The sequence below is a fragment of the Mya arenaria genome, chromosome 9 (genome assembly GCF_026914265.1).
Source record: "Mya arenaria isolate MELC-2E11 chromosome 9, ASM2691426v1".
In the NCBI taxonomy this organism is placed as follows: domain Eukaryota; kingdom Metazoa; phylum Mollusca; class Bivalvia; order Myida; family Myidae; genus Mya; species Mya arenaria.
In genome coordinates this window covers 34,558,635-34,584,006 of record NC_069130.1, presented here as the reverse complement: position 1 = coordinate 34,584,006, position 25,372 = coordinate 34,558,635, and the positions used below count along the sequence as shown (strand labels likewise).

The window sequence follows — 25,372 nt, the reverse complement described above, 5'->3', positions numbered from 1 at the left end:
TGATACTTATATTATTGGGATGATCGTTGTCTTGATCGAGAACTGTATGCCTAAAATACATACAGGTGATGAACAGTTCTAGCGATAATGCAACAACCACGTTACAAGGTCTATAAATACATTTGGTTTGGGTTACCCGACACGACCTGTTTTATAATCAGTTTGAAAAAGAAAAATGAAAAACTTAAAAAGAAGGTTTTTTGAAGTGTGTTTTAGTTTGTAGCTCAATGCATTGAACGCTTAACCCAGTATATTACTTTTACACTATTCTCCAATGAAGGAAATAACATTCTTATATGAAGCCTAAAATTTGTAAAGATTGACTGATCCGTTTAGTTATTGATGTATTACTATGATATGTTTCAGTTTACTACGTTTGCATGAGTAATTAGTGAGTGTTATATGTATTGTTGCCTATTTGGCCGAGTGTTAACCACGTTATTAACTGCATCGTTGTTAACTTTCAAATCTTTAATGTTCTGAAAGTGTTATGGATACCCTAGTGATCTGCGGTGCTTGAAACAAGCGTTGAGACAGCTTATTCAGCTGTCTCTGTTTTATTATTTTTAATATGAGCACATCATCAACTATTTCAGGCTTATAAATGAATGAACACAGATGTCGTTATCACGTTGTTAATTTTAATAAAGTTCTAGAAACTCGGCCAATTGAATATGTGTTTATTTGATTCTGTAATAATGGTAAAACGGAATTATAAAAAGGCATGTTTTTTTGGCTAGCCATGAACATACTTACGATATACACTTATATGTGGACCAAATGGGATTGAGAATTATTCAAATATCGCTTGTTTTTATTCATTTGAACATTTGGTCGATTACTATATTTTATGAGTTTGTAGCTGCACTCTCACAGATTGTCATGTTAGACACCTTTTAAAAAATGTCATATTATTTAAACAATACCGCTGATTATTAATCAACTATTACGTATTTGACGAGATACAGAGACAATTGTTGTACCAATACCAGACAATTGAAGACAATATATGCCAGAACTCGCTCAATATCGATCAAACTCGGCCAATATCAACCAAACTCGCCTAATATGAGTTTCCTCCGTTTTGATTGGCTACAAAACTCGCCTAATATAGGATTTGAGAAATGGACCATTTATTGTCTGTCAAAACTCGCCTAATATGAGAAATATGCTGGAAATTATTTTTAAAGTTAGTTATTTTGTTTTCCGTTTTCCAACTGTTTTGAAATTATTGTGCTTCGTATAACTCTTTTTGGAATATTTGAACCACTATGTACGGTTTGATATAACAGTTGTATTTAACCCGTTGGTGGATTTTATGACTATTATGATTTTGTACACCGACAAAATGGACAACGAAGGTGAAACATTTGACGTTTTGGCATACGATTTACAAAATTAAGACGAAAAGACATGCTTCCTTACAATGTACAATGCTTTATTCATAAGTATGTGCAATGTCACTTTAAGGATGCATGTCAAAATCAGCAAAGTCAAGTCTAGAAAAGCAGACTGACACCATGAATGAATAAAGGGTATTAAAATACGTCTTCAATGTGAACTAAAGGTAAGTGATTAGAATGTTTTTTAACCAAAATGGATAAAGTTAATTAATAAAATACTTATTAATTATGTAATTTCATATTGACCCAGTTATTTGTCCACGGTCAGCTAGCCTCGGACAAATTACTAGGCCAATATGAAATCACATAATTAATAACATTATACTATAATAGTAAGTGCACTGTTAAACAATTAACAATAATGCTGATGATAATAACCATGCGATAGAAATACAATTGAGAACTTTGTGTTGCTGCCAGTTTTTGTTTTAGCTTCATTCTATACCATATGGCCGCGTTCCATAAAATTACGTGTTTGCACATTGCATGTATTTGTATATAATTTAGCCGTTGATTCAATGCCACGGACCGAAACGCATCTTGGAAAAAAATTGCCACTCTGGTTTGTACTAACCTTAAATTATAATGAAGGACTTGCTTACTTGATTTTGAAATGGTGCAAGAGAAGGTTCAAATTTAATTAATTGTGTTTAAAATATAATACTCAATAAGAAAAAAACAATATAATACGCAGAAAAAAAATCAGCAGTTGATTTAGGTACCCAACAAAATAAAAAGGTTAAATTTGCAGAACATTTTTTAAATATTACGATAAACTGTGCTGTCATAATCGGGAGGGGGAGGGGGTCGTAATCATTGTCCCATATTTATTTCTTACATGCTTCATTTTTTAAATTGTTTTCCCAATAAAAATTAAATTAAAGATCATTTACAATCTTTAAGGATATGATATTTTAAAGTTACGCTCTTACTCCCAAATAAGAGTTACCACTTATTAAAATTGTTTTACTATACCAAAAAGGATGACTAAATATCAAAATCAATGATTCTAATGAAGGATACCGAGTTTAAAGTGAAGGAAAGGTGCAGAAAACATGGTACTTCTATGTAATGAAACGATAGTAGATCACCCTAAATCTTTAAGCATTCACCAATCATTTAATATTTTTGCGCTTTCTGCTATTAAATACACGGTTACAATCTTGTTATCAGTATTTAATACTCTCCATAAATGCATTATTTAGTAAGTAAATAAAGGTTTATCAGTTAAAATTGATTTTTGTCATGCATGGGTATGTATTGATTTTGAATAAGAGTGTCACTTTAAACATCTGTTTTACTGTTATGTAAGGGAAGTAACCCTGCGTGGAATTTGGTTGCGCTCATTCGGCGTTTTTGCTCCCGGTCCAAATTGTGCAGCATTGCCTTACGTTTAGTAAATATGTTTGCGTTTGGTTCCCCGCTTGCAATGGATACAAAACAAAAAGGTAGACTAACGTAAGTTACGTGAGGGACTGCATCGTCGAATACTCACTGCGTTATGTTTTGTTGTGTATGTATGACTTGGTGCTAACGAACTCGTCGGTAATTGCGATCGAATATATGTTTAATTTAGGTCCCGATTGTTAAATGGCCACATCGTGACCTGTACTCGAAAACGTTGTTCGGATGCAGAATCATTCCACGCATTCGGAACTCCTCTGTCCATTTTCCAACCTCTTATGTATGCCGGTGCATCAGTGAAGGAATTCGTAAATTTGTGCATAATATCATCAATCAATTCTAGTGTTTCAACATGTATGTTGTATATCTAAGTTTAAATTGATTGCCAATGAAGCAAATTATTTCATAAATAATTAAGATTCACAAGAGTTAAGTCATTAAGTTTAACTGCTTTATTGAAATTACTACGCGATCTACTTACAGCGTAGTTAAATGTAAATATTTCTGACATTGTAAACCATCAATATATATCCGAGGCTGTTTACGATTGAAAATGGCCGAGGAGTTCCGAATGCATTTCACGGTGTCCTGACACATTTGGAATAATGGCATAACGGACAACTTCAACAAAAGAACGTCCTTTGTTTAGGTTTTCTTTTAATTTAATTTAAACTTATTTTACAACGATTGTGAAACAAGTTATTACAACATTATATATATATGATATATATATTATATTAATAACTCTCGTTGGCACGATGTTACGCGAGAGTGTGGTCTTATGTTGTGGGGGAAACCGGAGTACAAAAACATGTAACGATATACTGACATTAACATAGATATGTTTGCAAAAGATGTAAAGCACTTGGTACATAATGTAATAAAAAACGAACATAATCATATATATTTTAGAATACGAAAGACAGTACCGGCGTTCAATACTGTAACATCTTGCAAGTTTAATATTCATTGATTTTAAATATACCTGCTGTGTGAAACTATATTTGATCAATGTTTGCAAGTAAAACAGGATAGTGTTCAAACTAAAACTAAACGTCAAATATTTTAAAACTTTTTAACAGTAAGTTCCAGGAAGAAATTTCAATATACTAGTCAGTCTTCTCATCGTGGATTTTCTTGAGTTCTTCAGCAATGATGGCAAAGCCCTGAAACAAGACGAAATCAATAAATTGTAACCTTTATTGTACAGTCATGGACCTATAAACGTTTACTTTATGGTGAAAAGTATGTGTTAGTATGAGTATGAGGGAAATTAAGAAGGTCTTCCTTTCATGATAAGGCCAAAATATATATCAATCGATATAGTTACTCATTATAAAGCTAATTTATACAGCTTGAAATAATTTCTTTGGTAAGGATCAGAATTAAGTATATACTTAGCAGGGAGGAATAGAACACAAGTAACAGGACCAAGCATTACATAAAAACAATACTAAATAGTGCACAAGTGACATGACCATACAGTACCCAAGCAGCATGACTAAACAGTACACAAGTGACATGACCATACAGTACCCAAGCAGCAGGACTATACAGTACACAAGTAACATGACCATACAATACCCAAGCATCAGGACTATACAGATCACTAGTAACATGACCATACAGTACCCGAGTAACAAGACTATACAGTACAAAAGTAATATGACCATACAGTACCCAAGAAACAGGACTAAACAGTTCACAAGTAACATGACCATACAGTACCAAAGCAGCCGGACCATACATTACACAAATAACAGGACCATAATGTACACAAGTAACATGACCATACAGTACACAAGTAACAGGACCATACAGTACACAAGTCACATGACGATATAGTACACAAGTAACATGACCATACAGTACACAAACAACAGGACCACACAGTACACAAGTAACAAGACCATACAGTACCCAAGTAACAGGAACATACAGTACACAAGTAACAGGGCCATACAGTACACAAGTAACAGGACCACACAGTACACAAGTAACAGGACCATACAGTACACAAACAACAGGACCATACAGTACACAAGAAACAGGACCATACAGTACACAAGAAACAGGACCATTCAGTACACAAGTAACAGGGCCATACAGTACACAATAAACAGGACCATACAGTACACAAGAAACAGGCCCATACAGTACTCAAGAAACAGGACCACACAGTGCACACGTAACAGGACCATACATTACACAAGTAACATGGCCATACAGTACACAAGTAACAGGACCATACAGTACACAAGTAACAGGACCATACTGTACACACGTAACAGGACCAAACAGTACACACGTAACAGGACCATACATTACACAAGTAACATGGCCATACAGTACACAAGTAACAGGACCATACAGTACACAAGTAACAGAACCATACAGTACACAAGTAACATGGTCATACAGTACACAAGTAACAGGACCATACAGTACACACGTAACAGGACCATACAGTAAATAAGTCACATGACCATACAGTACACAAGTAACAGGACCATACTGTACCGAAGTAACAGGACCATACAGTACACAAGTAACATGACCATACAGTACACAGGTAACAGGACCTAACAGTACACAATAAACAGCACCAACCAGTTCATAAGTAACAGGACCGAACGGAACACAAGTTACAGGACCTAACAGTATTCAAGTAACAGAATATAACAGTACAAAAGTGACAGAAACAAGATCGAACAATACACAAGTAGCAGTAACATGATTAATGTGTACACACAGGACCGAACAATATTTTTTATTATTTTCACTGGACTTTCGAACGTGCTATTCCTGATATTTATTGATAACGATTTTTTTTATATTTATGTAACATGTTTTTGTTGCTGAAAAAAACAAACAAATAAATTGGTATACATGTTCAAAACAGTATTATATCATACTTTCTCCATTTGTTCATCAGATGCCAATGAAAATGCGATACGAGCATAAGGCGACTGCACTCCATTTTCCTTTGAAAACTCAGATCCTGCCACGATGAGCAACTTCCGGTTTAGAAGACGCTCCATAATAAGTGGGGAGGAGTCGGTCAGGCGCTTAAACTTCAGCCAGAGGAACATGCCACCGCTCGGGGATTCCCACTCTGCTTCATCTGGAACAAAATGCCGTCAAATTTGTGAAGGTGGTGGGTATAGTGTGTTTATACCACGTGATAAATTGCGTCATAAATGCTACGTCGGAAGGCAATATTTTGCTTCGAATGAAGACTTTAAACAAAGATAACTTGATTTTTTTTCACCATTTTAAATGAAACATAGAGCAGTCCACGCCGCTTACGGAGCCCTACCTTTGATCTTTTACCAGAGGTTGATTGAGAATTTACTTTCTTAAAACACTTCGACAAACCTTTTCAAAATAAGGCGGTCTGACGAAGCACTGTCAAAACATTTTTTTTGGAAACAGGTTTTTCGAAGTGTTTGAGGAAACGAGTCACCTTATTAAACTTTGGTAATAAAAAACGAAGGCGGCGCTCCTTAAGCGACGGAGCTAATGTTCCAGTGAACTCGTGTTTTACTGACTGTTCCAAGTTGGTTATCCCAATATCTATTGATGAAGCTATTTTGATGGATGTGTGGCCTGTTTGTGGTGTATGTATGTATGTATGTATGTATGTATGTATGTATGTGTGTGTGTGTGCGTGCGTGCGTGCGTGCGTGCGTGCGTGCGTGCGTGCGTGCGTGCGTGCGTGTATGTATGTATGTATGTATGTATTCCTTTAGACCTTGCGGTCAAGGATAACCCGTGAAAGGGCAAGCACTTATTTACAACGGGGTCCTTTGTTTTTGCTGAAGGGACAGCACGCGGAAGAGACAGTGGTGGGATACAAGGAAGTCCGGGTTCGATACCCTAGCTCTTTTCGAAGGGACCCCTTGGTTCTTTTACGTGCTCGGTGTAAAGCACCGATACACGGGGTACAACTTTCCTGGGTTAAACCAGTGCTGAGTACACCACTTTTCCAAGCACTACCCTTTAAATGCCAAGCGCCAGGCAAGGGAGCTACTTGTACTAACTTTTAACGTCTTTCGGTATGACGCGGCCAGGGATCGAACCCACGACCTCCCGCTCCGTGGTTTAAACACACTGTGTCGTTTGTGTCTCTCTTTCAGTGTCGTATGTGTCCTTACTGTGTGCCTTTAATCAGGTTTTATACTTGATTGTACTGAATACTCGGCTTGTCCCTGTAGTTTTAATTGTATTATTGACTCGATCGCATTTTTATATCTGTATTAAAGAGGAATTTGAAGGCCTGAAGGAGCAATTAAACTTCAAACACTTGGTGAGATGTACAATCGAAGAGCTTTAATAATAACTGCCAAACAAGTGGTCGTGTAACAACCACAATTGACATCTAATACGTCACATAACCCTCAAAGGGGAATAAATAGAGGGTCCAATCCCAGTAAATTGGAGTCCGAACGTGCACATTACATTTTGCAACGGAACCTCAAGGTAGTGTTAAATCAACGCGACCATTAAAACTATCTCGTATTATCGATGATATGTATATATAATGTTCTATCACGAGTTGCCATATCGGAAAACAAAATACCCAACCAGTTCATGAAAAAAGTCTTTGGCGAGCTTACAAACATATTAACTGGACGAGTTTGAAAACAAAATGAGCATTACAATTTGACGAATGTCATGTCTTATGTCATCAAATGCTCCTCCGCTAAAAATAGCTAACATACCTACTTGTTTCACCTGCTTTAGTGGAGAGCCTAGTACCACAATACAAGGCAATTTCTCGCGGTTAATACAGTGCAGAAATGTAGTACCCAGGTTTAACGTAAAACAATAAAAACTTCGTTTTAATTCTGTGTATAAGTGGAGTGAATATTAAGATGATATCCAGTACGAACCGCAACATAGACACTATACTTTTAACGAAATTCGCTTTACTTTAAATTAGGACGTCATATCCGATAAGATTTCGTCAGATGTTTATGACGTCATTTTCTGTTAAAGCAAATTAAATACCAGACGTTTTTAAAAATCTTTTTCACTATGTAAGACGAAATATTATGTTTTCCGCTTAATATTTAGTCGAAAAAGGAATTAATGTTGTTAAACTGCCATAAAATTAAAAAAATGAGAAGTTTACGTATCTTTTGCTGGAAATTTTCATAAATGAGAAAACATCTTTTAAAATTAATTGTTAATAAATATGCGGAGCTATCTATTTTCTGACCGATAGAAATAGAGCAATGATATTTTATACAGGTGTAAAACATAAATGTTAATAAATCCGTGATGGTTATATTAAACAAGATATAGAGATATAAAATAAATACTAGTCAAATACGTTTTACACTTATCATAATGGAATTTAAGCCAAACTATATATTTTTATTTTAAAGATGACAGTCTCGCTTATCTCTATTATAAACTTGTATATTTATTGTATAAAGATATCTCCTATACATTTCCCTAAGTTAACATAAACATCTTATCAAATATAAACTAAATTTTAAGATATTTATCGAGCGAATGCAGACCTTTACAATCATACATGTATACTCTTGAAATAAAACATGTCACCTACCTTTACAGCCAGTCAAAAGTTTGTGTGTGGGGGAATTTTAACCAAAATATGTCTGATCATATGAGATATGAATGGAGCAAACTATTAAGGCATCTGACCTTGCAGGTACTTCCGAGCCAGTCTCTCGCACGTCTGGCGTCTGTTAGCGTAAAATTCACACACGCGCTCACAGTGATCAAGGTACCCGTCAACGCCCCATCGACGTAACAGTGCCATTAGAATACTCTGAAAATTACCACATGCCTCGAATATATTTGACATGTAATAAATAGGTATAAATATCTGCAAACCAATGATATAAGATTGCTGACAAAAAATCGGATCACCGATTTACATATTTCCGTTCGAAAACTAATGTTTTATGGCTTAAACCGTTACTAGCATAAAACATCAATTTTGGAACTTAAATATAAAAATCTGCGATCTAACTTTTTGTCAGCGTTTTTATATAACAAGTTTCCATGGATTTTCGCAAAAATTGACTCGTTCCAAGATAAAAAAAAAGTTGTCAAAATGCTCAATCTGTGAGGGTGCAGCTTTAATGGAAATTGAATTAAACCAAAAAACAACATAAGTTTGGGTATGAGGATGTACATTATGATTGTTCATTCGTGCAACTCCACCATCACAACAATCACGCCGACAGGTTTGTATCAATTATTATCTTGGCAGCAATAATACACACACGATCAATCAAACGTAACCGATAGTTCAATTGTTCATATAAAGTAGGGTTGCAAACGAAAAATTGGCAAAATTGATATTAGAATTTTCGGTAATCCTTTCGAACGAATATTCGAATACTAGTATTCGATTACTAAAATACATAATCTTTTAGAAGTTGAAGTAAACTATAATTATTATTCGCTTAAATAATAGCTGGGGTATTTAACCATACTTTGTCGTAGCTACATGTAGTAAGCGTGGCGGACCCTGATTTCCCCCATATGTGTATCTGGAATTCCCCATTTTTAGAAAGAAAATGCAATACAATATGAACAACCAAAAAATAAAATCGAATAATTTCAATTCCTTTGCCTTCATATTTGTAAACAATGTGAAAATAGATGGATTCCTGGTCAAATGGCGTTATGCTCAAATGGAGGGTCTTTCTGTTATGTTGTATGTAATATTATTACACTTGTTAAATATAACCAAGTTTAAACCCAATGCATAATGTATTAGTTTAGTGACATATGTTTAAGTGTCAGTCCCCGTGAGGACGTTCATAAATTGCGCTCGCCGCCCATATTTCAGGGCGTCGGCGCGGGGTATTGGGTATAGTTTTCAACTAGCAATAACCACGCCTCGGATAAACCTCATTGGCTATGGTACCGCCACTGCGCAAAGCTGATTATTCTAGGACAAATTATGTTTATATACTAATTTTTTTTATTGTTATTGCGTTCTTTATTATTATGAATATATCTCGGTTTTAAGTTATATAGAACTTTTAGCAAAATTTGTTCTTTTCTTATGATGATATTATAATGAATTTACATTATATTATATCCCTTTGAAGATCGGACAAGTACGACAGTACACTCCCTTTAAATGCCAACGCACGAATATGTCTCTCGTTCGGTGTCGCCTTGTCCATATCTTATGCCTCTAAACAGTGTTTATGTTTAAATGTTCGAAACTGAGCCGTTCCCTGTAGTTTTCATTGTGTTATTTATAATCCTTTCCTAAATCGGAAAATAGTATGTCATTGACTATATAATATGCATGTCAAGCAGTTATTTGTTGCATTCTTCTGGTTGCAATAATAGAACGTATATCATTGTTCTAAATGCTCACGGTGAGCTTGAAGCACATTCTAGGTCAGGGTTGGACCCCACTTGAATTCGGGTTTGCATATCAGTCCTGAAGTGTTTACAGGAAAGAAACAAAGTCATAGCTAGTGAAAGTAAGACTCCGGTAGGACTCGATCCTGCATTAGTCTGATTCATAGTCAGACGCCTTTAGGTTACGATGATGGCAATAGTAACACATATCTTTTTGCGAAAATTATTTATACATATATGATTGAAGTGTAATTACACTGATTGGATATAGCCAAGATTATACCATGTGGTCAGTTCAAGAGTTGAATTTGATATGAAGTAGTGTCAGTCCCCGTAAGGACGTTCATAAATTGCGCTCGCCGCCCATATTTCAGGGCGTCGGCGCGGGGTATTGGGTATAGTTTTCAACTAGCAATAACCACGCCTCGGATAAACTTCATTGGCTATGGTACCGCCACTGCGCAAAGCTGATTATCACTTAAAGTTGTCGATTTATATACAAGTTTTTTACAACTATTTATTGCTTTGATAAGTATGATATATATTTAAATTTTTACTTTGATAAAACGCTAACAAAATGTAAACGTATTTAAAATTTATATACGTCAGATATTATATTTTATTACATCCCTTTGCAGATTGGTTTATATATATACGGAAATACGCTCCATTTGTATTTCAACGACTAACAGCCTTACGAAATGACCTTATTAAATGTAATATGGCCTTAATTACCTTATGTAAATTAAAGCGCGAAGACCATTGATATATATAGCGAAATTCCAAAAGTTCCTACTCTTGAAAATTAACGAAACGACCTTTAATTGCCAATTTTTTTTGTGCGTTTTACTATGGTATTTATACATTCAATATGTCTGTCTATAATAGAACAATGTAACATAAGCTATTCTACAAAATGTGATAAAAGTTTCCCTTTTCTTGTGTATTAATTAACAGCGAAATACCGGAAATTTCCTACTAAAACTATTGAACAAAACAATAGCATGAAAATGCTCAAGTTTGGGGTTTTCACTTTATCTTTCATCCAATATGTCTTGAAACTATATAACCATGCATAATGAGATACCATACAAAAGCGACCATATTTTCTTCATCGTGTATTGATTTATAGCAAAATTCTAAAAATTCCTTCTTTAATTATCGAAAAAAAATGAGAAAATGCTCACAAGTCATATTTCCACCACATAAAGCAATGGTCTCTTTTCATTTCATTTTTACATGATATATCCAATGAAATTTTGTATGAATCGTTTTGGTAAAAATAATCTTGGTCCAACTACAGATTGGCAAGACTTGCCGTCCACTAGGTCCACGACGGAATTCGCACAATCGGGATTCGCGATGTTCTGGAACCCTTCCGTGTTTTTCTGGAAATCTTCTCGGCACGTCGGGCCAAATTGGGATCGAAAAGCTTCGGCATCCACATTTTAAAAGTTTCAAAATTTTGACGCCGAATGCGACAAAGAAATGTCAATACGTTCATCTGAAAGTGCGGTTGGATGTGCACTGATATAATTCCTGCACGTTACCTTACTGATGTGTTTATTATAAACGTTATATTTTATACTTGTTTCAATGTTACTTTATGGAATTGACTTAACTTTTGTTTCTAAAGGCACGTTTGTCTAAAACTTGCTTTTAAAAGCTAGGATATCCTAACAACGTCATTACGTCATTGGCTATTTTCGACACGTTAGTCAGCGTTCCCGAACGTTTACGATGTCATTTGTGGCGATTCGATTGGTTAACGATCACCGGTATACGAAAGTGTTAATCATATGTAAACAGTCCGTGGCCCTCGTCCTAACTTCTAACTGTATACTCAACCAGTCTGTCTCGTCATGGCTACCGATCTAGCATCCTGACAAAGCAGAGCCTAATGGTTTCCCGCTGGCAATGTCGTATTTCCTCTTCCAGCTACTCGCTCTACCTCTTGGAAGTCGTTTTTCTGCCCTCAAGGTTACAGGCACTAAGTCATGGTTGTTGTCATCAGTATGAAACTGGCCGCGGTCAAGTGCAGAATACTGCATCTTGATAAGGTTGTGCATGCATATACAGGCACTGCTGATCTTGCGGACCACCTCTATACGTTGAAAATGTAGTTGGCACAGCACTGCCACAGTAAAAATGTCAAATCCGTTCTCCACTATTCCCCTAGCCATGAATAGTCTGTAGTTGAAGATCGTCCGGCTATAGTTCAAGTTGTGTTGCTTGAAAGGCTTCATAATATTAGTTTAGGGCATGTGACTGTCATCATTGGTGATTGGTGAAGGTGACGAGAAAACAATAGAATTAAAGTCCATACAAATCAGAATAAATAAATATCTGGCAGCCTGACATGAATCCCATGCCCCCTGGCCACTCCAGATACAATTGTAGTTTGCATCAACGAACGCCAGAAGGACTATGCTAAAAATATTTTGTGATTGAGTTACAAACTTCCCGAACACGATGGCTTTTAAATTGACACGTGTTTGCACCCAGAGAATGGGGCCTGTTCTCTGAAATTCGGAGTTCACTTTACGCCAGGCCTCTGGAGTATTGGCAATGGAGAAAACTTCATCATTATACTTCTGAAACAGAGCAGTACACACATCTGGGACAAAAGGGCATACACTTTTGGCAGCAACACGAAATACACACGCTACAGAGGCCTTAGTGTTTCCAGATGCAATGCACCTCATCGAAACCATTAGGCCAGCAGGAAGGGCTTTTTGAAACCTGAAACCCGTTATTTAAATGTAAGACGCTGGGGTTTGTAGTATATATATATTTTACTGTCCATATTGAAGCCTCCTGTCGTTTGTGAGCCTGGGGCGGACCAAACATCGATGACGTCTTATCATTCTCCGTCTGAAATACAATGCCAAGGCAGGCATGGCATCCATTTCAGCTTGGATTTAAAAATGAAGAGCAATGTGAAGGCCTTTAACAACCATGTTGTCCCACTAGCAACTGATCACAAAATAGCAGTTTGGCATCGTTTATATACCATAACCTTTCAATCGGGAACTTTTCAGCATTCATTCGCCAACGATTCCGCAACTCTCAACATGTTCTGCAATGTTACCACAACCCTTCCGCCGAGGGAAACACTCAGGTGCCAATTCCGGAACTTAAAAGCTTATTCATTGATATATGTTCAAGCACACACATTGAATACAGTAATTAAATTAGCATTAGCATTTGTTACGAGTAGCAGAGGCAATATCAAGTCAACTTCATATGCAATTAATGACAATGTAGTATTTATAACATCGCATACTTCAATGAGGCAGTCCCTATTAAATAATAATTATGTAGTTACACAATACATTAAAGAAAATGCACAGCGTCAACGAATATTTAGGCAATTTCACAGTGAAATATTAAGACGCTTTGCAATTAGCGTAACAAAAGCCCGCAGTCCTAAGTTTTATATAACCGGACTTACCTGACTCAGACTGGAACTTCCCTGAGTGGACACCTGAGCGGATAGATTAAACTTCTGGTAGAGGGGTCGAGGGATCGTCGCAAAACCCAGTCGAAATCCGGGCGCCATTGTCTTGGAGAACGTATCCAGACGAATCACCCGACCTTCAGTGTCGAGGGAAAGGAAACTTTGAGTGAGTGGCTGAAAACGTAACGAAAAGCAAAGATATGTTAAAAAGAAAGAAGTCTTGGTCCAGCCTTACACAGGCCGACATACTGGTATATGCCGCACATGGGCCATGGGCTTCGTAGAGTCAACGTTAACCCCTTGAATATTTAGGTTGCCGCTTTTAGTTGATCAGTGAAAAAAATAATTATATATATATATTATTTTTTATATATATACTATGGAAATGCATCGTCGGCAACCACGGTACTTTCTTCCGTTAAACTTCATACATAACGTGGGACAATTGACTGACAAAATCTTGGTTTAATGAATATGTATGAGGCAGTAGAGACAAATTTTCTTTCAGTGAATTCGCATGTGTTCAACTCCGGCAATAGCCAGAATAATGTTTAAACTTAAAGCAACTGGTACTTTGCGGAACCAATGAAACTGCCTCATTAATTATTCATGATAACGAGATTTTTGTAGCCAAACTGCTTTCGGTGCACAACGAAGCATAGCGTAGTGTGTATCGGGGGTATCCGACGATGATGGAAATGCTGTATACATGTTAAAGGATGTCCAGCCCCGACCTATAGCAATACTATGGTCTAAATAATGGGGAGTTTTTTAACATACGTGTTCAGGAATAAAGAACTTTGTGTGAATAAGAAAAGCACATTTAATAAATTATAACACAACATCTTTCTTTAATTCGTTTTACAAAACAAAATGTGAATACTTGTACAATTCGGAATAGTTATACAACTTAGCAAGTTTTAGAACCAAACCTCAACTAGAAAGGAATAAAGAGTTTTGCTACTTGTGTCTTAACATGTTCGTAATCATGGCTCTAGCATCCTGATAACCTCGCTTTCCAAAACCATTATATCAGTAAATACTGCTGTTACCCTTTCTTCGAGGAAGAAGTAAGCGTCATCCTCGATGATGAGGAAGTTGTACTGGCATGCCAGCTTGTAGATTGCCCGCTTTCGCTCAACTGTGTACCGTATACCGGTCGGATTATCACCATTTGGTACACAGTAAAAGGCCTGTCAAAATAAGAGTTTTGAACGATTTGTTCGTCAACTTATCCATACTCGTAAAATTTCAGGTTGGTTGCATGGTTTGTTGGTTGCTTATTTCATTATTTCAATTATTTCTTTAGTGTGTGGTTTCTTGGAGGTTTGATGATTGGATGATTGATGGATTGATTGACAGATGGATGGATTGATGGTTAGATAATGCGTTTACTGGTTGGTAAATACATAAGTTTATTGGTTGGTTGGATGTATAAAATAGATACAAAGGTTATTATTTTTGCTTGACATTTTGTTGATTGAATGGTAAGATGGGTTGTTGGTTGATTTGTACATATGTTTACAGATTGGTAAGATGAGTAAATCATTGTTCTATTACGCAAATTGAGTAACTGTGTAAACAATCAGACCTTCACTTTCCCGGCAGTCAGCTTGCCTGGTTCCGGTTTTGGCCACTGGGACAGAAGTGCTTCCAGACTTTCAGGCACGATTCCGTGTTTGTCTGTTCGTACAGTCTGTACATCAGCACCGAATGGCCTCGACTAGAAGTGTACACATTCAAACCATTATCTAGCTAACGAATAAATAAATGCTAGAAGTGGTTTACAGCCATTGGGTTGATCCAATGGTTATAATTCTCGGCAAAGTCATATCTCCGAAATATCATATTTCAAAATGGAGTCATTCGATATCATTTTGGTGTTTTAATAGGAAATATCAGAGCTTAAAAATATGTTTTTTGCATGGTTTTCTTACCGTTCCAATCATGGACGGGTAGGTAAATTCTTCAGATAGTATTATGTCCCCATCTTCAAGCAACAACTCCAGCGTCTGAAAGGAACACAGACCTACATGATATGATGAATGTTAAACTGTCATAAATTTTGTCGAGAAAAGGCAAAATCCGAGTGAAGTTATTTTTCTATTTTTTCGGGATCATTGGACATGAGATATGAGTAATTTAAGATTGATTTTTTCTCTATTTTTATCCACACTTTAATTTTATTTGAAAAGTGAAAGTCAGAGTGTAGAGAGGTCTAGCCGCTTGATTGTGTGAACACTTAAACATTTAGATTGCGATCAAAACTTATATAACTAAAAGGTCATAGTTAACAATTAAGTTCGTCAAAATCAATGAATTGTATATGAGTTTAACATGGTACACCGAAAGAAATACAGTCACACCAGATAATTATCACTGTAAGGGAAAAAAGAGACGTAGTTCAGAATATTGCGTATAAAGTAGTACATTTGTATCAATAACAAGCCATACTGCCATTTTATTATTGTCACAACGTGAAAAAATGTGCAGCCAGAACAGTGCTCGAATCTGAGAAAGCCTCCTAACATGGCGAGTGCTCTACCAACTGAGCTACCGGGCCGTTTACACTCATTCTCAACACATGTTGCCAAGTTGGAATTCGTCTCTGAATTTCAAGGATAATGAACAAGGTGAACATGACCTCGATGAAAACACAGGTAGGATATATTACAGCTCCGGTCTCACGGTGGGTGCTACTTGTCACAGGGAGAGAAAATGTTCAGCCAGACCGGTACCATAAGCCGGGACCTCTCGCTGACATGGTGATTGTTCTACCGATTGAGCTACTAGCCTATTACACAACTTCTCAACACCTGTATAGGTAACATAATCGTTACAGATGCCTCTGCCAAGTCGGAAACAATACCTGAATTTCCCGGATAGAAAATAAGATGAACATGATCTCGACGAAAGAACGTCACCGACATTTGGGTGTATAATTCTTCTTTCTTTGAGAATGTATTGCAGAACGTATTCTAAAGGAGTCCACATTTTGGCATGGAGTAACGACCTTACTAACGGCCGATAACAGCTCTCTCCCATGTAGAATTATATTAACAAGTTTTAAATTCTTAATTCTAAATAAGCCTTAATTTTTACAAATTAGAATATAAAATTAAAACCTTATATAGTCCGTCTTGTGCCCCACATGACGTTGTAATGCAATGCGCGCCTGAACACCCGGAAATGTTCCATGTCGGAGGATCATGGAGACGTTTTACCAAACTTGTTATAAACGTTATGAGCTCAGCTAATCTGCAAAAATATACAATTGCAATTCAATCAATTTAAATTTCGCCCGATGGCTTAACATTTCATAATACAAAGTATATTTATTCTATTAAGTTAAACAAACGTATTACAATATATAGTATTGTGAATTTGACATCAATATCAATTATTTTCAAGAGCAAATTCTGTCTAAATAATATTTATTGTTAACATATAAAACTTTAATAATAAGCAATTGTAATATTAGATTATATTCTCAATAACCATAATACATAAACTATTTTCTTAAAAGATCTTTTACTGTGTACCAATTTACCAGTGGTTGTTATAATTCGTCCAATTAACACGAAAAAACAAAACGAAATAAACTATCAAAACAGCATTGAATAATGATGCTTCGCAGAGCTGGTCTGAGGCCGTGTTGGCTAAGCCTGCTGATTGGTCAATTGGTTAAATTAACAGGATTATGTCGATGATTTCTGCGAATGCATTGTCGCTTTGTGAGGCTCAAGATAATGTGTATGCTACTAGTATTAAACATTAACAATATAATCCTACTATATATGGCGAACTGATTATATGATAGCCAACTGGCGACTGGTCACATAACAGTTAATATCTTTAAAGTAAATGTCTCACCCTCTCGTTGATTGGTACTGCAGACCAATATGTAGATCTCTCTGACCAATCTCCACCTTCGTCCCCTCTCTAAAGTTAAAAGAGTTTAGAATGACAATGTGTATGTAATTATTTGAACGCATTTCTTAAGACTGAAGTCTAAATAGAAAATTCTTAATTTCTGTTCATATAATTGGTCGAGAAATCTTGTGACAGAGCAAAAAACTTTTTTTAAACTGGTCTTCATGTTTGCCGTTAAGTCATACTGCAAATAATTTGTTGATTTATGTTGGGACTAGTGCAAGCTAATGGCAATATGAATTAGTTTAAGCTCCAAGAAGATTTGGATTCCAGTCAACTCGTGTTTCACTGAGCCTTCCAAGGCCGTTATCCCACCATTTATCGGTAAAGCTATTTTAATGTGTGTGTGTGGTATGTTTGTGGTGTTTATATTTGTGTATATGGTTTTTATATGTTTGTGTCTCTAGTTCATTATCGTTTGTGCTCTTGCCTTGTGCCACTTGACATATGGTTTAGTTTTTGAATTTTCGACTATTGGGCTTGTCCCTGAAATTTACATTGTAATACTAAAATATCTACAGACTTACGGTAATGTTAGCTCCATAGATTTCAAAGGAAACATCTCCGGGTTTGGCATACCGCCGCCCATCAAAACATAACTGGCATCAATATTCAAGCTGTCATCTGCATTAAAAACAAATTTAAGCTTGAGTGCGACGAAAGCTGATAGCTTAGAAGATCAGCTTATAAGTACAATCTCACTATCGTTCCCTATTAGAAAAAGCCTTAAGCTCGATGACGAAGAAAGCAGCCATGAGTTCAGTGAAGGCAAACTTAAGGTGTTTGACAAAAACGTTTGCGATTTGGTTTCCCGCTTGAAATGTATGAGCTGCGATGACACGGACACATAAGCATATAGTTTCATAATTTGAGCGAGCAAAGCGGTAAATGAACTCAGGACTGGTAGCTAAAAAATAAGTTTGAGATCACACCACGCTCGAGTTCGACGTTTTGCAGGAAACCAGTACTTGTATCAATCATCAGAGGTCTTAGTGATGCACGCATCATTTTAATTTCAGATGATCGGAGGACATTCACCACTAGACAACCCCATTACCATATATTGAGCTAGTTGAATGTATAGTCACAAACAAAGACATTCGGCACACCTCGGCCATTTTCCATCGAACACAACCTCGGATGTATTCCGATTCTTTAGTAGAAGTAGTTCGGGGAAAAAAATAGTAATAATTAATTGTGCGTTTTAACGTGTTTTTTTTGTGTGTTTTTTGTAACGTCATTAAGCTTTACTGCTTTATTGAAATTACTAAGCGATTTACTTGCAGAAAGTTAAACTGCAATGATTTCTGACATAATAAAACATTCCATATACCTCCGAGGTTGTTTTCGATGGAAAATGGCCGAGGTGTTCCGAATGACCCATATAATACCACTATGGCACATCTTGTCAAAAGCAACTAATCAAGACTGTAATCTAGTTGGTTATGCAAGCTCAGTTTTCGTTATGTGCAAGATGCATTCTATGTATTCATTACTTTTGCTACATTTAAATAATACTAAAAAATTGACATGTACGCATGCATAACGTGCATAAGCTGAATACATGATAGGTTCGTCGTAACATTGTCTATAACCTTGTGTTTGACTTTAATCCATTGCCGCATACGTGTATGTATTATTACCATGGTTCTCTCTACATGAAATAACATGTTCTACTAATCTGTTTTATCATGCTCATATTTATTATATTGAGTTCCTATTTCCCTTGCGGGGGATATTTTGAACTAAATGAATGGGTCCCAATGTTTCAATATCTATGTTGAATTGCATAGGAGCCATACTTTATGCAGGTCACTTAACGATTGTAAAAATAAACACAAAATAAAAATGACAATTCATTCATAAAATTTGATTCAATGGTGGACTGATCAATCAGCTGTGCGTTAAATAAGTAAATGGATTGATAAAACAGCATAATTACAAATTCAATACTTTGCACGAACGGTTATAGCGTGGAGTAATATCGAGCAAGGCCAGTCCTAATTTTTCGAACCAGTCGCTCTAAATAGGATCAAGCTCAGCTACATATTGGTTATTATTTGTGTTTTAATATCATTTTAAAGAGTTCTGAAAATTTTAAGACCTAAGATAATCATGATAAACTATTTTAGGTTTGATAAAATTAATGTTAACTGAGTAATTTGGTTAAATACAATGAGACGTTCAAACTTGTTATGCTTTAGAAATTTCGAGACTTTTCGGCCAGGGACACATTAACATTTCGCATCAACATTGACGTATAAGAATCAGCAGCATATACAGGAAGGTATGAGTACATAAAGTATATAAATTTAGTGCGCTTTAAACAGAAAATTGACAATGCAAAACAATGATTGCTTCTTTTTGAATGTTTCAAAAAATAATGACAGAAAATCTAGGGTAAACTGAAAAGTAAGAAATTCAAGATATAGTGGGTCGCTTCGTTTTCCGCAATAAGATTTTTAGAATAAAGAAACTGACGTAACATCACTCTCGGCGCTTCGTGGAAATGACTTTGCGCGTTCGATGGAAAGTCCATGGCACAGTGAAAGTAGTCTCGCAAATTCTATAGTACACTATTATTACACCCGGTGCCAACAGTTCACACTCCCGATATTATAACAAACTCAGACATTTGTCAATGATAGAAAAAAACCTCAATATCAAGTTTGCAATCAATTTCAAACATTTCAAATTATCAACTGAAAAAAGCAATGAGAACAATGTCTGCTATTTTCTCGAAAATAAGTTTATATTTCTAATAAATATCAAATATATTTAATAATCAACGAAAATAAGAATAAGAACAATGCCTTACGCAGTTCACGCAGAGGGCTTGGCCTTCGCTTCATGGTTAATTTGTTAAAAAAACATGAGTAATCCATTGTCATTTATGTTGCTTTTGCCTCTTGCTTATACTTTAGATGTAGTCACCACTCATCCAACTGTTCCTACTCAGGTATTAGTCTTGATTTTGAATTCAGAACATATGATAAACTAAAGAGTTCAGAGACACGCTTAAACACGTGAGTATGCTTAAGTAGTTTTAATATATGCAGTATTGAAAACTATACCAAATACCCAGGTCCGATGTACTGAAATATGGGCGCCGAGCAAAATTTATAAAGTTCCTTACGGTGACTTTCTTGCACCAGTTGAATGTATTCATATCTGATTGCAATGCATATAAAATAAGCCATCCGTTCAACCTTACACCGTGATTCAATAAGTCAATGTTTCAACTCGTTTGTTTTCGACGGTATTGTTATAGCCTTGGTGTCGTTGTTGATGGCGGGGTGTACTCGTCGTCGTGCAAACAATCTTTTTTCAACCGTTGCCATAACTTAAAATACGTTAAAGATATCAAAATCATATTGGTTTAAAGAGACAATACGCACATGTAAAGCTTGGGCAATAATTTTTGATTTAATAATATTTGAGCCCTTTTGCTCGACGCTTAAAACAAGCGTTGACGTTCGCACCACGTCACAGTTGTTTATTGATGCTACATACAATATGTATCTAATATATATGATGGAAGTATTTGACAGCCTTAAATGGACGAGGCGTTTAATTTTGGATACGAAGATGACATGTTCCAGTCCTGCCGGGGTCGTGAGCAGCTTTACCAGCAATAACTTACTATATACTACTAAAAACACATTTACTTTCTTTAACGGATATCAGGAATATGAAAATAAACCTATTGGACAAATATAAAAGGTGTCTGATTTCAAATGAGAAAATTGCAGGTTCGCGTTCTGTCGGGCTCGTAATTTAAATAGATTTGGCTTTTTGCCTCTGCATACAAGAGTGTCTGCTATTTCATACTATCATACAAGGTATAAGTAACTGTAAAACTGTATAATTAGTCAAACGTCTAGGGTTGAAGCCAAATATCAAATGGACGAGCATTTTTCAGACAAGAATAATATTCAAATTTAGTTATATATGTTTGTAAAGACTAGCAGCACTCGACACAGGGCTTGAACCAAACCCGACTACGAACAGATAGTAAACCAAAGCGTTGAAAGGCTTTCGACATGCTACGTTTTGTGTCATTGTTGAAAATTGTAGTCATGTAATTGTAAAACAAATTAACATAAACATCTGAAGATAGTGTATGCATGCTCATGATTTCGTTCGCAAATACTTTTATCTCAATTAAATCAGTAAATTTAATCATGGAGTATCAGTCACTTGAAATAATCATTAAATGTATGGAACTTTGGATTCATAAAACAATTCACTGTCACGGATAAAGCATTTAGTCATTTTTAGTAAAATATAATTTACACTTCAAACATGACTGACATATTTAATCCACTACCAGGGGATGCTCGCTAAACCAAATGCACCCAACAAAATACGTAGGACAAGTTTATAAAGTTTTTGTTTAATATCCCTTTCTACAAAGGCAGGATCCTCGCAAAATCTTTCTCTGGATCGAATCAACCACATACTATCTTGCCTGTATGTTTTGATGTATCTTAATATTGCCATCAACCTATTTCACTCGTAGACACAATGAACAATTTGTTACCACTTTTTAAACAATACGCAACATGCTCAAGACTCTGGGCTGAAACTACTGGGACAATTAAGAAATCTTCACACACTTTCCGTTCCATTCGATATTACAGATTTAAAAGATATCATAGTAAGAGTGAAAAACACGGAAATATTTGATAATTGAAGGGTTTTTGATTGATTTAATGCTTATGATCGGATTTCGAGGAGACTTACTTTGCCAATGCTGATGACACTGATGCTACTGAGTCATTGTTGATAAACACTCACCAGGATGCACTTAAGTGGTTGTTTCAATTGAAAATGCATGAGTAAGGCAAAATCATATGTTACTGACACAAACATACATCTATTTTAAGGGCTATGCGAACATTGAAACTGTGTTGTTTTGATACATGTTATTTTTGGAATAATTTATGATGTAATGAATAAATGACATTACTTTTTATTTATTGTCTCTGCTTGAATATTATTTACTCGGCCAGATGCAGACTCAAATTATAGCTCCATATTTTTTAAATAATGTGGCACATGTTGCCTGGTACACAACTAAAATGTTTACTGTGCTATGATCTGCACAATTTCAGTAAAGAGACCAACCTGCTATTATATAACCATTTTCTCATATTAATATGGTCTTAGAGGTGTTTAACTGTACATGACTATCTCACAAATCGCTTTAAGCGCTTTAATTTTGATTGTAAAGGTGTATAATATGCATTTTGTAATAGTAAAGGTTGTAAGTATGTACTTACACAAATGAAAATCTAATATTGTGCTGAATTGGACAAGTCGACTATCATGAGCACCCACTATTGTCGAACCAAATTGCATACCATTTTAATGTACAATGGGTAATAAGACTGGCCTTCATTTCTTACCTACTGTTCATAAAATCAAACTGGTTATCTATTGTCCATGATTAATATCCCTACTTAGTATGATGGATGTCAGTTCAAGCATGATCCTTTCTTTAGCGGGGTCCGTTTTTTGTTCAAGTAAACGTCCAATTGACATTTGATGAACGAAGATATATCAGTCGGAATAACAAAATACGTCCAAAGTATTAAATCGACATTTTAGATTAGTTTAAGATTGATTAATGACAGCAAAAGGCCAGCGGAACAATGCCAACGTTAGTGGCGTTCATAGTTGCCGTGGTATCCTATACAACTGCCGACGAACATAAATTATATCAATAAAGGGAGCTAATTGTTCCTTTATTTGTCAAACCTTAAGGGATTCAATACAAAATATAAACAGACATTTACAATTTTAAACAAATGCAGTTTGCTATATATTTGTATTAAACAGAATACTGAAATATATTCCAATTGTGAACGGGATTAATAGTATTCTTAAATACTGAGGTTTATCCGAGGGGTGAGGTGCTAGTTGAAAAATATACCAAATACCCAGCGCCGACGTCCAAATGCACTATGAACTTGATATAAACTTGGTTGTAGTTAGCCAGTGTAATCATAATTGGCTTTGTTGTTGATACCAAACCAGATTAAGCTTGGGTTTCAAGGGTTTCGGGGTTTGGTAAACCTGTTTCGAAAGTTTGCTTAAAGTAACAAATGTATGGTTTTGTGTACAGTATCAACAGCATGACAGAGCTTCTGCATGTAGCCATTATTTTTAAATATCTTAAAAAAGGATACAGCAGATGATCGATTGAACTTAATGGTGTTTCAACACATGTGTTTGATCACTGTCCCCAATGTTGTTGTTTTCAAAGTGAGCTAGTATTCGGATAAAACGAACCGACGAAGCCGACGAAACCGACTCCGCATGGTACCGCCACTGCGCTAAGCTGATTATTCTAGGACAAATTCTGCTCATTTACCAGTTTATTTTATTGCTATTGCATTTTTTATTATCTAAAATGTATCTCGGTTTTAAGTTATATACAACAACTAGCAAAATTTGTTCTTTTCTTATGATGATATGATAATACATTTACATTATATTATATCCCTATAAAGATCGGACAAGTACGAGAGTACACTCCCTTTAAATGTCAACGAAAATATGGTCGACTACCAGCCTTGTTAAATTGCCTTATTAAATGTAATATCGTCATAATTGACTTAAGTAACAAGTGCGGCTGAATTTACTTCGTTCTTCATAGTTTTGAAGTTGATGCTGTTGATGATAAGGCTTATATTTTTAGTTTTGTAATAATTGGCAAATACTGGACATGTGTGTGTTAATATGCATATCAACTAATTTAAACAACAATTAACTCTTATTTCACTGACATTTTAAAGCCAATTTGATGCATGTGTGGACTTTTTGTGGCGAGTATACGTGTCTCTCGTTCAGTGTCGTTTTTGTCCTTATCGTGTGCCTCATATCGGCGTCTATATGTAAATGCTTGTCCCTGTAGTTTTCATTGTATTATGTACATCTCATCGAAATAGAAATATAGTAATTATAATAACATTGACTTTGCAACATTCATGTCATTCAGTTTTGGTGGGTTGCATTCTTCTGGTTGCAAGGAGAGAACGTATATCTTTGTTCTAAATGTTCACGGTGAGCTAGCGATCGCATTCTTGGTCAGGGACGGTCCCACCTTGAATTCAGGTTTGCATATAAGTCACTGAAGTGTTAACAGAAAAAAAATAGGTTGTGGAAAGTACGAACTCCGGCAGGACTCGATCCTGCAATATTCTGATTTATAGTCAGGCGCCTTATCCATTAGGTTACGGTGCTGGCAATAGTTACTGTTATATCTTTTTACGAACATATATACATTTATACATATATTTGTAGTATAATTACACTGACTGAATATAACCATATTTATACCAAGTGTTCAGTTCAAAAATTGGATTTTATATGAAGTAGTGTCAGTCCCCGTAAGGACGTTTATAAATTGCGCTCGCCGCCCATATTTCAGGGCGTCGGCGCGGGGTATTGGGTATAGTTTTCAACTAGCAATAACCACGCCTCGGATAAACCTCATCGGCTATGGTACCGCCACTGCGCAAAGCCAACAATTGCACGACAAAGTTTGTTTATATACGATATTTTTTTATTATTATTCATTGCTTAATTTTTTGAATATATCTATGTTTTAAGTTATATACAAAAACTGGCAAAAATTAATATTTTCTTATGTCGAAATGATTATGAATTTAGATTGTATTATATCCCTTTCAAGATCGGGCAAATGCGATAGTACACTCCCTTGAAATGTTAACGCTAATATGGTTTTCTATCCAGCCTTGTTGAATTTATACCTTACTTAAAGCTGCTTTCTTCGAAT

The 25,372-nt window shown here is 35.7% G+C and overlaps 1 protein-coding gene and 3 non-coding genes across 4 annotated transcripts; all 4 read right to left on the bottom strand.

The window, feature by feature from the left end:
• Positions 1–3,467: 3,467 nt before the first annotated feature.
• LOC128203700 (kynurenine/alpha-aminoadipate aminotransferase, mitochondrial-like) lies at positions 3,468–20,517 on the bottom strand. Its single transcript, XM_052905224.1, has 11 exons — positions 20,384–20,517; positions 18,093–18,189; positions 17,506–17,574; positions 16,758–16,890; positions 15,570–15,644; positions 15,224–15,355; positions 14,685–14,825; positions 13,627–13,806; positions 8,484–8,610; positions 5,723–5,931; positions 3,468–3,973 (listed from the first exon to the last, which is right to left on the bottom strand). Exons 1-11 carry the CDS (start codon positions 20,454–20,456, stop codon positions 3,917–3,919), a joined length of 1,293 nt encoding a protein of 430 aa, XP_052761184.1. The 5' UTR covers positions 20,457–20,517; the 3' UTR covers positions 3,468–3,916.
• On the bottom strand, positions 9,597–9,737 carry LOC128203802 (U4 spliceosomal RNA). Its single transcript, XR_008256056.1, has one exon. It is a non-coding gene; the product is annotated as a U4 spliceosomal RNA (small nuclear RNA).
• On the bottom strand, positions 10,501–10,641 carry LOC128203809 (U4 spliceosomal RNA). The gene has a single exon (XR_008256063.1). It is a non-coding gene; the product is annotated as a U4 spliceosomal RNA (small nuclear RNA).
• Positions 20,518–24,957: 4,440 nt separating the features above from the next.
• LOC128203812 (U4 spliceosomal RNA) lies at positions 24,958–25,098 on the bottom strand. Its single transcript, XR_008256066.1, has one exon. It is a non-coding gene; the product is annotated as a U4 spliceosomal RNA (small nuclear RNA).
• Positions 25,099–25,372: the final 274 nt, after the last annotated feature.